This window comes from Schistocerca gregaria, chromosome 4 (genome assembly GCF_023897955.1).
Source record: "Schistocerca gregaria isolate iqSchGreg1 chromosome 4, iqSchGreg1.2, whole genome shotgun sequence".
NCBI lineage: Eukaryota > Metazoa > Arthropoda > Insecta > Orthoptera > Acrididae > Schistocerca > Schistocerca gregaria.
The window spans coordinates 567013748-567031483 of NC_064923.1; the positions used below are offsets into that span (position 1 = coordinate 567013748).

A 17736-nucleotide genomic window follows, 5' to 3' on the forward strand; every position below is an offset into this window, starting at 1 on the left:
GACTTATGGATTGACTTTATTCGGTTTCATAAACATTTTATTTTTATTTGTTATTACATTTATGTTGTACTTTAGTGTACTGACACGTTCCTTGACCTTTGAGATTTGCTCCTCAATTTGGTCCTGCGCATCTTTGCGTGTAAATAAATAAATTAGTGAAATTACGAAGGTTGTGGGCATGTCAGTTGAGTGACTGCATAATATCCTGAACGAATTTGCTATGAAGAAGCTGTGTGTGGGGTGCATGCCGCGATTGCTCACAGTCGACCAAAAGCGCATCTGGCACAAGCTTTGAATGCAATGTCTGTTGATGTTTAATCACAATCCCCAGTAGTTTCTGGGCCGATTTATGATTTGATGAAACCTGAATCCATCATTACGTACCAGAGTCAAAATTGCAGTCAAAACAATGAGAAAGGGCTGGTGATAGTGCACTAGAGGAGGAAAGGACCACTTGGTCAGCTGTTAAGGTGATAGCCACTGTCTTGCGATTCTCAAGAAATAATCCACATCATTAGTCGGAAAAATGCTGAACGATAGCTGGCCCTTACTATGCTTCATTGCTGGATAGTTTGAAACAAGTTGTCTGCAAAGAAGACCAAGGCTGGCACGCAGAAATAGTTTCTCCAGAATAACGCACCTCCCACTAAAAAGTGGTAGCAATGGCGACAGTGCCTGAACTGGACTTTGAACTGGCTCCTAATCCACGCTGTTCACCAGATTTAGCCCCCCGTGACTTCTTCCTAACCCCTAACTTGACACTTTGGCTCGCCCGGTAGAAATTTTCATCAACTGGCAGGTGATCGTTGCAGTCAAAGATTATTTTGCACAGCTTGTCATATCCTATTTATCCACAGTGATAAAGATGGAAGATAGGTGGGCCAAGTTCATGTCCCTCAAAGAAGTAAAGAGAGAAACATTTTTTCTTGCCGTCTCACTACACTTTTGAAACCACCTTAGTATGATTGTGCCAGTAGGAAAGTGGAATATCTCTCCTCTAATACGGGTTCTCTGAATTTATCCGACTGGAGTTCACGACAGTTATGTCAACTCCTTCCAGGTAATCCCACTTCGGTTCCCTGAACATTTCTGTTACGTTCTGGAATGGCCTATACCCAACAGTTAAAAACAATGTCGTCTGTCATTGTTAGCTGGGAGATCCCACCGCGTGGGTTCAGACACCTCCCATGCGAATGCTATTCTTTTCCCTGTGGGTATGTGACAGATGTCTCGTGTGCGCATTTGTGAAGTGTAGGTGAGGGTATGTCTAACCGGACCACTGTATTATTGCTTGTGGCATGTAATAAACAAGTACCGTGGAGACTCGAACCGCGTGACCGCTACGGTCGCAGGTTCGAATCGTGCCTCGGGCATGCAAGTGTGTGATGTCCTTAGGTTAGTTAGGTTGAAGTAGTTCTAAGTTCTAGGGGACTGATGACCTCAGTAGTTAAGTCCCATAGCGCTCAGAGCCATTTTTGAACCGTGGTGACTAAGGTTCAGTGTGTCCCTGTGAAATATGGACACACACACACACACACACACACACACACACACACACACACACACATTATATATATATATATATATATATATATATATATATAGAGAGAGAGAGAGAGAGAGAGAGAGAGAGAGAGAGAGAGAGAGAGACACTTCTCCGATGAAAATCCTCCCCCTAATAGCAGCAGGGTGATGGCCGAGCTTACCGTCCACATCCGACGACGTTATCACCATCAACAGTGCCACATATCACATAACGAGACATTGCGTAGAGGTCTGAAATTTAACCCAGGCCACTGGCGCAAAAGACTTGCGGTCAAGAGCTTTGTGAACAACCCTCCTGCCATTGCCGACCGAATAATGGCAGCAAAAATCTCGTCCAACACCGGGATCAGAACCGGCTGATCGTGTCGAGAACCACGAAACAGGTATCCTTCCCTCTTCTGAGATGTGAAATGGTAAAGAGGTAATGAAGCACGGGATGTGTAGTCGGTATCTTTTTAATAATAATGTTTTGAATTCCTGAATTCACTATAAATTCACTATTATTAATAATGACAAATACCATTAGCAAGTTCACGTACTGCCATGTAAGCAAAAATCTATAAGTGGCTGGAGAAGCTGCTTGAGGGTGTTCGGATATGAACTTCTCATACTGCACACATCCGTACGATAATCACTTATTTCTCTTAACTGCAATTCCCAGGACATTTTCTCATGTCGTAGAAATTACCTCCAATCTTGTCCACAGACCAAGAGTTTTCGATGACTTAGCAGGGAAGACTCACTTTTTTCGTTAACTGATCAACTTGGTGTCCAGTTTACATTGTGTATGGGTAACTAGGAACTTCACGGGTAGAGCCAAAACATACTAAATCAAATTACAGGGAATCGTGGCTTCTTTATAGTTTCCGATTAATCACGCAAGAAAGAAAAGCAAGTAACGTATATTAATAAGAGTACGTTTTGTCACACTCGTCTTCGACTGGTCTGATGCATGCGGTTCACCAAGAATTCCTCTCTTGTACCAACCTCTTCGTCTCATATTAGCATCTGCCTCCTCAATAATTTGTTGGATGTATTCCTGTCTCTGGATTCCTCTACAGCTTTTACTCTCTACAGCTCTGTCTGTGGTGTCACCGCCAGACACCACACTTGCTAGGTGGTAGCCTTTAAATCGGCCGCGGTCCGGTAGTGAACGTGGAACCCGCGTGTCGCCACTATCAGTGATTGCAGATCGAGCGCCGCCACCCGGCAGGTCTAGAGAGACTTCCTAGCACTCGCCCCAGTTGTACAGCCGACTTCGCTAGCGGTGGTTCACTGACAAAATACGCTCTTATTTACCGAGACGATAGTTAGCATAGCCTTCAGCTACGTTATTTGCTACGACCCAGCTAGGCGCCATTATCAGTTACTATTCATATTGTAAATTATGTACCGTCAAGAGCGACGTTCATCAGTAATGGATTAAGTTATGTATTCCCAGCTACGTCCGTTGTTTCTAAATTCTAATTTTCTTGTCCTGTTCCAGACCTCACGCCAGCCTGCGCGAGCTGAATCACCTGCCTTTCGGCTCTCCTGACAACCACAACACTAGTACCATGAAAGTTATTTCGTGATGCCTTATCCGATGTTCCACAATCCTGCCCCCCCCCCCCCCCCTTTCTTGTCAATGTTGTCCATGTATTCCGCTCCCCGCTGATTCTGCACAGAACATCCCCAGTCCTTTCCTTACCAGGCCATCTGATTTTTAACATTCTTCTGTAGCACTGCATATCAAATGCTTCGATTCTCTTCTGTTCTGGTTTTCCCAGGGTTCATGTTTCACTACCGAATAATGCCCTGCTCCAAAAGTAAATCCTCACAAATTTTTCTCCTCAAGTTAAGTCCTATGTTTGATGCTCGTAGACTTAACTTTGCCAGCAGTGCCCTTCTTGACGCTACTAGCCTGCTTTTTTGTGTCCGCCTTGCTCCGTCCTTAAGGTTTGTTTTGTTGTCTAGCTAGCAGAATTCCTTAACTTTGTGATCCAATTTCTGATAGGTTTCTCGCCGTTCTCAATTTTTGCTGGTTCTCATTACTTTCGTCTTTCTTCAGTTTACTCTCAATCCATAGTCTGTACTCACTAGCCTCCATTCCATGTAGCAGATCCTGTCCTCCACTTTCATTAAGAATAACATTTATAAAGTGTCAGGCAAATCCAACACCTTCCATGAAAACCCTGACATGATAAGCAGATCCAGTAGTATGTCACATAGCTCCGATTAAATCGTGACATTAACCAAAGTAGTACGAGTAACGAGTGAGCAAATGGAATACCACAGAATATCACAAGAGTGCCTACATGCACGTCATACCTTCCCACCGTGAGACAGACGCAGTTCCGAGGGGAGAATCGAGAACAGAAGCCGAGAGCAGAACCGTGTTAAGCTAGAAGGCCCTACGATAAGGGACGGACCACCCCCCAGCCGCGAGTTTTAGCTGGAGACTTTTTCGCGTCTCTGATACGTTGCAAACTTTAAAAACATTGCCCCACCACGAAAAGTATAACGTTTCTCATGGGATAGACAATTTTTGTAGGCGGAGCTTAAGGTTAACATTGAGACCCTGATTGGTCAGATGAAAACACAGCCAGATAGTTTTTTTAAACCAACTTCGGTAAATTGTAGTATGGAGGAGTTAGGAGAAAGTTGCTTCCGAGACGGCGGGGTGAGAGGAGCTGTGCTGCCCGCCGCCCGCTGACGAACACCGACATGGTAATGAACACACACGATGCCGCATAACAGCGCATAAAGCTTCACTGCCGAAGTCTCATCTGTTACACCCCCTTTTTGCGTAATACTAGTGTCGATCGTAAATTAAAGCTCATGGTGTTCACATTTGCCACTTGAAGTAAAAATCTGAAACGCGATGATTTTTCTGTTATATAGTTATTGAGAAGCTACATCAGCCACTGTAATTTACAAGTTAGATAAGTAATTAAAGATAATTGAGGGCCACTGTAAACCATTTTGATAGTTTTCTCTCTTGTGAAACTTAATTTAAACCTAGATTATAGATGTGATATGGCATCCATTGTAGAACTTGGAAACCCATTCAGGGAATATTAGTTCACATTTTTGTTGAACGCAGTTGGTTTTTACCATCCTGTATTAAAACATTTCTTTCTATCAATAGTGCAATTTATAAACGATGTTTTGTGAATAGAATAAGATTTCCAATGGTAAACTTAACGGCTTTTTCGAAGTTATTTTACCAGCTAACTAAAAATAGGAAAGCCTTGAACCCCTTCCACTAAATTTAGTTAGTATTAAGATTCCTTTACAGGGAGAGCAGTGGAGCTGACGCTGAAATCATTAAGTATCGGGTTATATCATCGCTAGTCTCACTGAACTCTTCTGAATTCTACGTATCATGTGTGGTCTGGCGTCTCCTCACCAACAACAGGTCCCAGGTTCAAACTAGTCAATTCCCTAAAAAACACGCTCAGAGCGTCGTTGCGCCAAAGTGGTAGGGAGACACGATATAGAACAAACAGACATCACCAAGAATGTTAGACATTGTCATCAGCGAATCTAATCTTTGCTATCCCTTCACCATGAATTTTAATCCTACTCTTGTACCTTTCTTTTATTTCAGTCATTGCTCTTTCGATGTATGCGATGAACAGTATGGGGTGGAAAACCACATTCCTGCCTTGCACCCTTTTCAATCCGAGCTCTTCATTCTTGTCCTTCCATTCTTATAGATCCCTCTTGGCTCTTTTACATGTGATATATTGCACGTGTTTCCCTATAGCTTACCATTATTTTTCTCCGAATCTTTAACATCTTGCGCCATTTGCCATTGTCTAACGCGCTTTCAGCTCGACAAATCCTACGACTGTGCCTCGATTTTTCATTAGTCGTGCCCCCACTATACTCCTTTCCGAAAGTCAAACTAATCATTTAAAACATGAAGTTTTCTTTTCCATTCTTCTAAATGTTATTCTTGTCACACTGACTGTGTCAGTTCTCACACTTGTCGGCTCTAGCACTCTTCGGAACCGTCTGGATGATTTTCCGAAAGTCACAAGGTATATCGCCAGACACGTTCTACTAACCATCATGAATAGACATCTTATTGTCACTTCAACGATTTTAGAAACCAACCCTTCTGATTTATTCGATCTTAAATCTTCTAAAGCTCTTAAATTCTGATTCAAATACTGGATGCCTCATCTTATTTCTTCTATCACGTCATCAGAAAAGTCCTCCTCCGCTCTCCCCCCCCCCCCCCCCCCCCCCCCCATAGAGGCCTGCAATATATTCTTTCCATCTATACGCTTTCTCCTCTGAATTTGATGGTGAAATTCCAGCTGCAGTCTTAATGATACTATCCTTGCTTTAAATTTCACTGAAGGGCGTTTTGACTTTTCTGAAGTAGTAGTCCGTCTTTCCGACGATCGTTCCTTTTTCGATATATTCAGATCTTACTTTCAACCATTTCTCATAAGCTTTCCTGCTCTTCCTATTTATTTTATTCCTAAGTGACTTATTTCTACATTCCTGAACATTTTTGTACTTATTTCACTGAAACTGACATTTCCTCTGCTACCAATGGCTTCCCCGGACTTACCTTCTTTGTACCTATATGTTTTCTTTCCAAGTTATTTCCTCCTTCAGCGATGTCCATTACTCTTTAAATGAACTGCCTACTGACCTATTCCCATCACAATATCTAGAGCCTTAGAGAACATCAAGCGTATCTCTTCATCCCTTAGTACTTCCGTATCCCATTTTGCGCGTTGGTTCTTCCTACCTTAACCTATTCTTCATCACTGCTATAATGTGATCCAAGTCTATATTTGCTCTTGGATATGCCGTACAATCCGGTATGTTGTTTCGGTATCTCTGCCTGACCATGCTGTAATCTCACCGAAATCTTCACGTATCTTCTGGTCTTTCCCAGTACACCACCTCCTCACAGGTTTCATTAACAGAATTTCCGCTGTTACTACCTGAAATTTATAACAGAACTTAGTCTTCTCCTCTCATTCCTGTTACCAGGCCTATATTCGTCCGTGTCCGTTTCTTCTACTCCTTCCCCCACAACTGCGTTCCAATAAACCACGACAGATTTTTATCTCCCTTACGCGCTGTAATACCCGTTCAATATCCTCAAACTATATCTCTTCATTTTCAGATTGCGACGTCGGCGTGTATATCTGAATTACCGTTGTTGGTGTCGGTTTGCCGTAGATTATGTTGAGAATAAAACTCTCACTGAACTGTTCTCAGTAACTAATACTTGAATAATCTTCCTATTCACCATGAATCCTACCCTGTTACACCATTTCCTGCATCTGCCCATTAAGTCTTTTCTCCTTGCCATTTCATTACAGTGACCCCCACTATCTGGACTGAGCCTTAACATTTCCCTTTACAGAATTTCTAGCTTTTCCACCATGTTCGAACTTCTGACCAGTACATGGAAATACTTATGTTTTTCCTAACAACCCCGTGTAACTGAATTTATCGCTCGTGTGAAGTAAGCGATGACGATTCTGTATGGTTAGTCACTGCACCAGATACAAAGGACGTTCTTGTAACCAACTGACTTTTTACTTAATCATCGACGGCTCTAATGCAACCCGTTTCTTCATGAAAAAAAATGGGATTTCAAAAATTAGAGACCAACAAATTGGCGACCAAGCTCTGCCTGCTGTGACAAGGCACATTGTATGGAGATTTGTGGGAGAAAATTAAAATACTATGACATCAGCCTTAAGTTCGTGTGTCCACCAGCGACACACCACGGAGGCAACAATTTTAATTATTAGTTGTACCCTCACGTTCTTAACAGAGTTATGAGAAGGGGTTAATTTGGATCGTGCCTCGCAAAGTTACTCGGCATCAAGTAGCCCAAAGCCTCAGCTTGTGCGACGAAGCGGAAGACATACGCCAGAAAGCGTCGGATAGGATACGAGCACAGTAACCAGTGCTGAATGGAAGATAAGCTATTCAACTGCGTCTCCTGGGCGTGGTGCTCTTGTGAGATCCACTGTGGACTACACAACTATCGCCTCTGGCTAAGAAATTTAAACACACAGCGCTTGTGTCCGGTATATATAAAATTCGGCACTCAATTAGGTCCTACGTCAACCTCAAGATTTGTCGGCCTAATATCTACATAAGATTGAAGTTCAGCTACTGCTCCCGTTGTTTCAGACAATTCGACGCGACTTCTACGAGATGAACCGGCGGTCTTCAAACTAGAAACAGCACCCTGAGAGGACTGATCGATTGAACTACACACAGGGCTAACATGCCAGTAGCTGTTTTATGTGATGGCTACGGCGAGTAATTTACGCAAATTACGCAAATGCAAAACCGTCTGGCAAGTTTGAAGGTGTCATCCTTTCCACCACATTGAGTAAAGTTAGTGCTTTATAGAGCACTGATGCTCAACTTCAAACATTTACACTTAGCATGATCGTCAACAGACATTAAAATCAACAAATATTAAGACAATAAAACAAAACAAGGAACGAAACTGCAAACTTGAGAGAAGTGTATTCCATAACGAAGGAAAGCGGAGTACAACTGAAATGCTTCATCTCCACTGCACCCCATTTAAAACATCCGAAGACGTAGCTCATGACCGAATAGTGAGTGATTGTTGGGAAGAGAGATGTTAGTATCTAGGAGTGTGATTAGCGGTCATTCTGTATCGCCTGGCGACAAGATGTTAAACTTCCACTGTGTTTGGTGTGCGGTAGAACAGTTTAGGTTACTAAACGTGAACAGTTACAACTGTTCTTGTAACTTAAATTTTAAAACTTAAGTCTGAATGCAGCGAAGGTTTTTTGTCCTTTAATTTAAAAATATAGTTTCTGAACACTTTCAGCTCAGGTGATGTAGGAAACTATTGTATGATCTAACCCATTACACTGAAGTACTATCTAAAGCCAAAACAGCATTATGGTACTATTAACAATGATGCACTATTATTCATCAAATCTGAGCAGGTCGTGTGCATTTTGTAAATTTATACATATCTAAAATAAGTTTTCTGGTGCACACTCCTAGATCCACTTCTTGGTAGAAAGTTAATATGAGGGTCTATAATCTAACGTTCCCTGGCAGCACACACACACTATTAATAAAATGCAATGACATTTAATTGTACTATGTACGCCGCTCGCATGCTCAATTTCCAAGCTACGTTCATGCATGAACAAGCAGGGCGTGATCGATGCCAGCGTGAGAGATACTTGCAGTTAATGCAATCTTTGGAAGCTATGCATAGTGAAATTGTTAGTTTGAGACTAAACTATGAAACAATACCCAAAGCGGTGCAAGAACTGAGCGAAAGAGTAGATAATATCCAGGTGGCAAACGCCAGTATTGTAGATGAAATAAGTGTACTGGCTAACACTATAGAAAAATTAGAAATTGATAAGCAAAGCAATAGAGCAGAAAATATCCGAACAGGCAAACAAAATTGTAAAAAAATTTAGGAACTGGTTGGAGGCAAAAGACACCGACCTCAATCGAATAGACGCGAAGGTCCACGCCGCGATTGAGGCCAAAGTGTTGGACTCGAGTGCGGAAGTGCAGGACCCCAGAAGGGCGGAGCACACTGACATACCGCGATGGCAGCGGAATATCAACCGTTATCTTACGGAACCGGAAAACAGTTTGTTGCACGGTGGCTCACAGGCGTGAGAGAAGCCAGCTAGGTCCAACAATGATAGGTATATAAATATAGCAATGAAAAATGCGACTGCGAGACAGAACAGGCAAGCAATGTTAGCGAAACAAACAAATGTCACTTCAAAATAGTGATTGAAGAAAGCCTGATTAAAAACCGACAGTTCCAGATCTTTACAACGGAGAAGAAATCTGTTCACCCTGTAGTATTTATCAAGGGATTTAGAAACATTTTGTCTAGTGTTTGGAGTCATACACGGAAAATACAGTTCGTTATGTCTTACATACAAGGAGATGCTCCATTATGGGCAACCGAAGCAGCTGACAGTTGCGACACATACGAGCAATGTGAAAAGGCATTCTTGGCCAAATATTGGTCAACATGTATTCAGGAGAGATTACGGGAAGAGGTATATAATTCAGAGCCGTATTCTCCACTATTAGGCAATTTGAGAAAATATTTTGAGAAATACATTAGTAAGACCCGTTACTGGGACGAGCAGAATTCATCACGGGATTTGATCAGACTTTTGAAATCACACTTGCCGATACACGTAAAGGAAAAAAATACATGTACCGGAGAACGACATGGAACATTTCTTGTCTGTTCTGGACTCAATTGACCTGATTCGGGAGGATGTTCAGGGAGCCTCTGAACAGGTTAAAAGTAACGGAAACAGAAATGGTCGAAATAACGCGCCTCCACAAAAATAATGGAAACGGCGGAGGTAACAATAGGAGACAAGATTATGTACAAAACTGGAATAGAGGTGGAGACCGGAACGGCAATAGTCCGCTGGTGAACAATGACCGGAAAAGGAGGTTCGATGACCGATATGAAACAGGCCCACCAAGCAGTAGTAGATGGAAAAATGCAATGGGGCCGTGGAACAACAATACCTATAACGATGCAAACCGAACTTGGCTTCAGAACCAGAGACGCAGTCCGGACCGGCAAAACAGTGAAAGATTTGACAATAACCGACCGCCACCACAAAATGCGCCAATTGCGCAACCGAGGCGGCCGACGCAACAACTTACACATAGTGGAGGTCAGCGACACAGAGCAACCACACCCATCCACGAGTAATAATCCAACAAACTAGATTCAGCCGAGATACGCTCTCCAGCGTCGGCTGAGGTTTGGAGCGAGAGCAGCCCGACACAGAACAAAACATCAGAAATCTGTATCCTCAGGTATAATGACGGGGTACAGATGGGACATGAATTAATAACTGAACCACCCAGGTGCATAAAGGAGCACAAAGTACAAGCGATAAGAGAGATCAAAATTAACAATATTGATGTGCAAGCAATCGTAGATACAGGTGCTACTGTCAGTGTCATGAGTATGGACTTATTCAGAGTACTGGGGAAAGAAAAGCGCATGCTGACTTTCCCTGTGAACAACTGCAAAGTCACTGGAGCCATCAGTGCACAGCGACAAATAAACTCCAAGTACGGGTAGAGATGTATATAGGGGAAGAAGACATAGCGTGCTCGTTCCTGGTAGTAAAGGGTTTAAAGGAAGCCTGCATTTTGGGAGTAGATTTTTTGAGAGGAAGGAACGCAGTAATCGACCTTTCTCGGGGAAAATTAAGTTTGATGAACGCGGGTAGGAGGATAGAATTGTCCATGCTCAGATCTGAAGAGGTACCTGTGCCTACTTGTAATGCTATTAACATAAAATGTAGGAATCAGTGGATACTACATTTAGACAATCATTCTCTAGGACAAAATCTCTATTATCCAGACGTACAAGGTGATCAATTAAAAGCAAATGTGGACGCACTTGTCAACAAACTATCACAGTCCAAAAATTTTAACTCAATGCGATAGCAGGATTTGGTACAGTTATTATCTGACTATGCGGATATATTTTCAGAAGGACCAGGAATTGTTAAGGGATATCAATACAATATCGAGGTAAAGCCTCACAAAACCTACTGCCGAGCCTCCTACACCATTCCTTGGTCCAAGAAGAAATAGTATCTACCTCTCAGCAGATCCCCAATCAGGGAGAGTACGGGGACTGTATCCGCCTAAGGATGTGAAAATATTCCTACAGGAAATGGCTAATAGTCCTATGTGTTACGTGTAAAAAGATACACCATATTTTAAGAATGAATCATTAATGATATGTGATCTGTAGAGATAATGTACTAGTGTAGAAGTATTTAGTTATAAGAATATTACTTTCTCTTTTGTTTATTATTTGTGTTATGTCTTCCTTTTAATTAGTGTTACCTTAAACATGCTCTAAATGTCTGCACAGATAACCTGATTAGTGCAATTATTTGTAGTGATATTGTGACAGATCAGTCAGGAGGAACATTTTAGTAGTTTGCGTACGGCATAATATTCAATATGTGTGTCCAACTTTAAATATTCCTTGGTACAATCTTTTCTATTACATGTATACATACATATGTATGTAGCTGTCAGGTTGACAGGTTCGAACCCGGAATAATAATAATAATAATGTGAGACCCAGAGAACTTTATTTTCAAACCAGTATTATCAAAGAGAGTAATGCACCCAGTAGTGACCCGAGGGCACCATGAGAGGCAAACTTCTTGCAAATTTAAGTAACGCCAAGTTACGCACAAAGAAGCTTCAACTGAAGCATGTGCACATCGAATCAGTAAAAAGAGCTAGCCTGATACAGTCCAAGTCAATTTTAGCCTACAGAGACTATACTGTTGTTATGTAGGATCTTGCAAGTAAAGTGAGACAGTTTCAAAGGAGTTATTGAACAATGTGCCTGAATCCGGCTGGAATGCACAAATAAAATCTACTTGAACATAAATATAGATGATTTTTGGGCAAACTAATACAAAATTTTAATATTTGTTACCATCTGCGCAATTATTACACACCTTTGTAAAAAGCGAACAAAGAAGTTACGAATGTGCTGTTACAAAAAACTGCACAACGGACATTGTAACTGTAAAAAGTTGAACAAAAGTGCAGTATTTGTGGCTGAGACAGTGATTGTTAAAACTGCAGCAATACGTCACGAGGTTGTTTCGAACAAGCAATAAGAAACTATCATCTCCGTGTGTGCAAATGGACAAGGAACTAACACGATACGGAAAGTGAGCCGATAATAGACGGTGGACCAAGCTACTGTCAAACTATAACTTGTACTATGCGTGTGTAAAAAAAATTCTTTGTCAAGGGACGCCAGGAAAGCGCATTGACTAGAGATACATTTTGTTCTAAGGTGAAAACTTGCGTGCGACTAATGACAAGTCATGACATGGTGAAGAAATATTGAATGCTCATGAAACGCGTTACTATGACAACGAAACATTGTGCAAACCAGACTAGTGAAGGCTTACTGAATAATAACTGCCAATAACTATGTGCGTTCTTTCCCCACAGCAGGAAAAATGCCCATAAGGATAGTACACCGTTTGTGAACTTTTTGCATGTTTACTGGAGCACTGCAAGATGTCATACGGGTGAGCTGATATACAACGCGCATCCGGCTACTTCAGTCATGCAGAAACCCGTAGCACATTAGACAGCCACACGCCTCTCCGCGCCGTAGCTGTCAACACCGGAAGCGGTGACCTACACGGAGCAGACGCGCCGCGCCGAGCGCCGCTCAACAATCACTCCGCATTGCTAACCAACTACAGCATTATTGGCATATTCCAAAATATTTACACAAACTGCATAACATATCAATGAACTATTTTTGACGAACATTGAACACTTATGTATACCCGTAAATTGACGAGAGAAAATGAACACTAACAAGTGTAGGAGATGGATTTGTAACACGTAGGTAGTGAGAATATTATGAAAGTGACGTTGTAATAAATGATTTCAAAAAAACTAAGTGATATATCTTAGGACAAGTGACCTTGCAGTATATCGCAAAATGATAATTACGAGTTGTTAAACTCACACAACAAACTTTCGTTGAACTGTATGTGAGTGATATGTAACCGTTGATAAACTGCTAAATCATTTCAAAAGAATTACTGTTAAAGAGACAAGATTAATCATGAACCAACTGAGATGGCTGGGCTCCGGCACAGTTTTGCCCAGGTTTCCTGTCTGCCTTCGCCCAAATGGGGGAGCCATGAACATATATAACCCTGGGACTAATTAAAAGAGCCATTCCATAAACAAAAAAACAATTTTAAAGAACGTTACTGGTACCATTGTGTCAAAGTAAAGAAACTCTTTGCCAAATTCTGCCAGGGGGCAATGTAACGTTCCCTGGCAGCACACACACTATTAATAAAATGAAATGACATTTAATTGTACTATGTACACCGCTATGAAGTAATTCGTATGTAGTGTAATTGTTTAACAAAAAATGTTACTTAATTTTGTGTAAAGGACGTTGGTTATTATTGTAATATTTTCTGTAATAATATTCTCGATGTATTTAGGATTGTAATATTTCCATACTCATAATGTAATTACGAAATATCTTAATATCTGCGATGAAAAAACGTCAAATATAGCCACAGAGGAAAATAATGTTGTAAGATTACAAAGAGATATTCACAATCAGCAATAATATAAATAGCGCTACACAATGTGTATTCTTTGTCGTCTTCCTCGAGAGCTGAGAGCGAGAGGAACCTGTGATGTAGCATTATATGAATGAGTAGACTTCGTTTGTATCTATCTATAGCCGCCATCAGAGGAGAAATTAAAGTGTGTAATTTCAGTTATTGTTATCTACATCTACATGACTACTCTGCAATTCACATTTAAGTGCTTGGCAGAGGGTTCATCGAACCACAATCATACTATCTCTCTACTATTCCACTCCCGAACAGCGAGCGGGAAAAACGAACACCTAAACCTTTCTGTTCGAGCTCTGATTTCTCTTATTTTATTTTGATGATCATTCCTACCTATGTAGGTTGGGCTCAACAAAATATTTTCGCATTCGGAAGAGAAAGTTGGTGACTGAAATTTCGTAAAAAGGTCTCGCCGCGACGAAAAGCGTCTATGCTGTAATGACTTCCATCCCAACCCGTGTATCCTATCTGCCACACTCTCTCCCCTATTACGTGGTAATACAAAACGAGCTGCCCTTTTTTGCACCCCCTCTATGTCCTCCGTCAGTCCCACCTGGTAAGGATCCCACACCGCGCAGCAATATTCTAACAGAGGACGAACGAGTGTAGTGTAAGCTGTCTCTTTAGTGGACTTTTTGCATCTTCTAAGTGTCCTGCCAATGAAACGCAACCTTTGGCTCGCCTTCCCGACAATATTATCTATGTGGTCCTTCCAACTGAAGTTGTTCGTAATTTTAACACCCAGGTACTTAGTTGAATTGACAGCCTTGAGAATTGTACTATTTATCGAGTAATCGAATTCCAACGGCTTTCTTTTGGAACTCATGTGGATCATCTCACTTTTCGTTATTTAGCGTCAACTGCCACCTGACACACCATACAGCAATCTTTTCTAAATCGCTTTGCAACTGATACTGGTCTTCGGATGACCTTACTAGACGGTAAATTACAGCAGCATCTGCGAACAGTCTAAGAGAACTGCTCAGATTGTCACCCAGGTCATTTATATAGATCAGGAACAGTAGCGGTCCCAGGACGCCTCCCTGGGTAACACCTGATATCACTTCAGTTTTACTCGATGATTTGCCGTCTATTACTACGAACTGCGACCTTCCTGACAGGAAATCACGAATCCAGTCGCACAACTGAGACGATACCCCATAGCTCCGCAGCTTGATTAGAAGTCGCTTGTGAGGAACGGTGTCAAAAGCTTTCCGGAAATCTAGAATTACGGAATCAACTTGAGATCCCCTGTCGATAGCGGCCATTACTTCGTGCGAATAAAGAGCTAGCTGCGTTGCACAAGAGCGATGTTTTCTGAAGCCATGTGTCAATAGATCGTTCCCTTCGAGGTGATTCATAATGTTTGAATACAGTATATGCTCCAAAACCCTACTGCAAATCGACGTTAATGATATAGGTCTGTAGTTAAATGGATTACTCCTACTACCCTTCTTGAACACTGGTGCGACCTGGGCAATTTTCCAATCTGTAGGTACAGATCTATCGGTGAGCGAGCGGTTGTATATGAGTGCTAAGTAGGGAGCTATAGTATCAGCGTAATCTGAAAGGAACCTAATCGGTACACAATCTGGACCTGAAGACTATGATCTAAATACATTATAATTTATCAAAATTGTGTATTACTAATGTAAATTAGCTTGCCCATGTCATCCATAATATTTCCTTAAAGAATTTTCAGCAGTTTTAGCGATTATCGTTGGTGTTGCTGGGCTGTGCCGCGACCGAACGATTTGCAGCGGCGGCACATTTAAAAAATTGTTCCGCTATAAAATTAACCAAACCCGTAAATCGGGAGCAGGTAAAATTAGCAGTGAATTGCGAAATATTTTTCTTTTACAGCGATCCTGAGGCTGCCTGAATTTAGTACTAGTTTTACATTTGTGCATTCATAGGCGGATAATTAACGTTGGAGTTGTTAATCTGTTGGTTCTTTCCATTTCTAAAGCCAGTAACTTAAACGTATAGTGAAGTGTGTTTTGTCAATGATAATTAAACGTTCAGATCGGCTTGGCAATATTTAACCATTTTATGCTAACACAGTTGTGTTCCATAGTTAACGCCGGGAAAGAATTCAGGAAATATTTAAAAACCCACTGTATCTAGAAAATGTGTGCCAAGGCCGAAATACGTAAAAAAATTAATTTAAATAAGTTTCAAATAAATGTTATTAATGCGTTAGTTTGAATTTATCAGCATGAAAGGGTTTCTAACGTTCACGTAATTTTAAATGTGCTTAATTGTCTAAATGAATTTTTATTACCACACGTAAATAAGGGGTTCTACAACAAAGTTCGTACTGAAGGAGTAAATAAATATTTAAAGCCATTTCTTCCCCTTTTTTCCATCCATTCACTTTTACGTAATAAATATTTCATATTTTTTTCATCAAAAATCCACCCCTACGAGAAATATGGCGAACCAATTTACATGAAAGACCGCACCTTAGAACAGAGTCTTTTCCCTGACAATCAGAAATTTGAAACATGTGAGCATCTACAGCTCTTACTTGTAGAAGATGAGGTAAATTTTAAAGTAGTAGAACGTTTGTGACGCAATATGTGGATACTCCACCATGAACTCTATTCAGAGCCTTTATAGTTCCTTCGAAACACCAAAAATTTACAATAAATTTGTTTACGTCAAGACAAAGGGATAGTGACATTCAGGAGAGGCAAGGGCACTAACTATCAGATCATCTACTTCAATTGCCACATTAGATTTACAACATGAGCCCTACAGTTTTTTTCAACAGGTAAGATGAAGGCATAATGGCAACATTTAAAAACGAATTGTAGTCTGGAAGAGATAAAAATGAAGAATGACACTTAGTATATTCTAGACATTATTGAACAAATAACTACATAGAAAAAAATCTGTAAATTCTTACCTTGATTCTGTTTAAGTCCCCATGCCCATTCAACGTAATTGCTTGCTCCATGTAAGTTTCAAACGATGGCTCCTTCTGAAAATAGAGATTGTCTCTGAATCAGAGAGAGAGAGAGAGAGAGAGAGAGAGAGAGAGAGAGAGAGAGAGAGAGAGAGAGAGAGAGAGAGAGAGAGAGAGAGAGAGAGGGGGGGGGGGGGGAGGGGGGGAGTTCGTGAGTTTTTATCTTTAGCTGGTAAGATGTCCCACCGCTAAGTTTCAAATTCTAGTGCCGGTCCTGCACACGTGTTAATCTGCAACGTAGTTTCAAAGTAGCATAAGTGAAACTGTAGATTGAAAGATTCATTCTGTTACTTGTAATTTTTGCTGACGTTAGAAGTCTGCCGGAACCTTTTGATGAGGTGTAATCACCTAGGTGTCCTACAGAAGAGGAGCACGTCGTTTTCCAAGACAATGAAAACGTACGTGGGCAATTCCATATGTGGTTTGGAGGCTCGTTGTCAAGTTCTGTAACGCCGGATTGCAACTACGAGCGAACGATGAGTTACACTCTGATATTTTAATATATAAGCTCCGCTCTCCATATGCAGAGATAAGAGTTCGACACGTATGTGATAGGCAATTCCTTGATAATAAACATTGCAAAGCACATTGCCTGTGTGTGTTTTTCCAATGTTATTAGCCTATTATCGTATATTAGATCTCACTTGATAGTATCTCACTAGACAAATTCCTGGAGCAAAGAATTAACAAAGAGAGCAACCGCACTTTTATGAAGATATGTGCCATTCATTCAATCACCATCATTAGTACATTAGCGTGTGCGATACATTCTTACTAACTTATTTAAATGAATTTTACATTATGCGCATATTTAATTATCTCGTACAGTGGGCTTTCGATTGTTGTAATTTGTTTCCTACCAGCGGATGACCGAACCGGCATTCAACGCTGAACTGTACTTTCTTCCAAGAATACTATGACAATTGACGATTACTAATTTACTTCTTAAAACTGACCATCACACAATATTGCAAAAGAATTATTTAAAAATAACGAACCTACTAATGTTTGTACCGTGAA

At 41.0% G+C, this 17736-nt stretch overlaps 1 protein-coding gene across 1 annotated transcript in view; it reads right to left on the bottom strand.

Annotated features, from left to right (window-relative positions):
• The window catches only part of LOC126266887 (synaptic vesicle membrane protein VAT-1 homolog), an 83084-nt gene that overhangs the window by 30282 nt on the left and 35066 nt on the right, over nucleotides 1-17736 (bottom strand). Inside the window, exon 3 of the mRNA XM_049971554.1 lies at nucleotides 16657-16731. Within this exon, the coding sequence (XP_049827511.1) occupies nucleotides 16657-16731 (75 nt within the window). The remainder of the gene's footprint in view (nucleotides 1-16656; nucleotides 16732-17736) is intronic.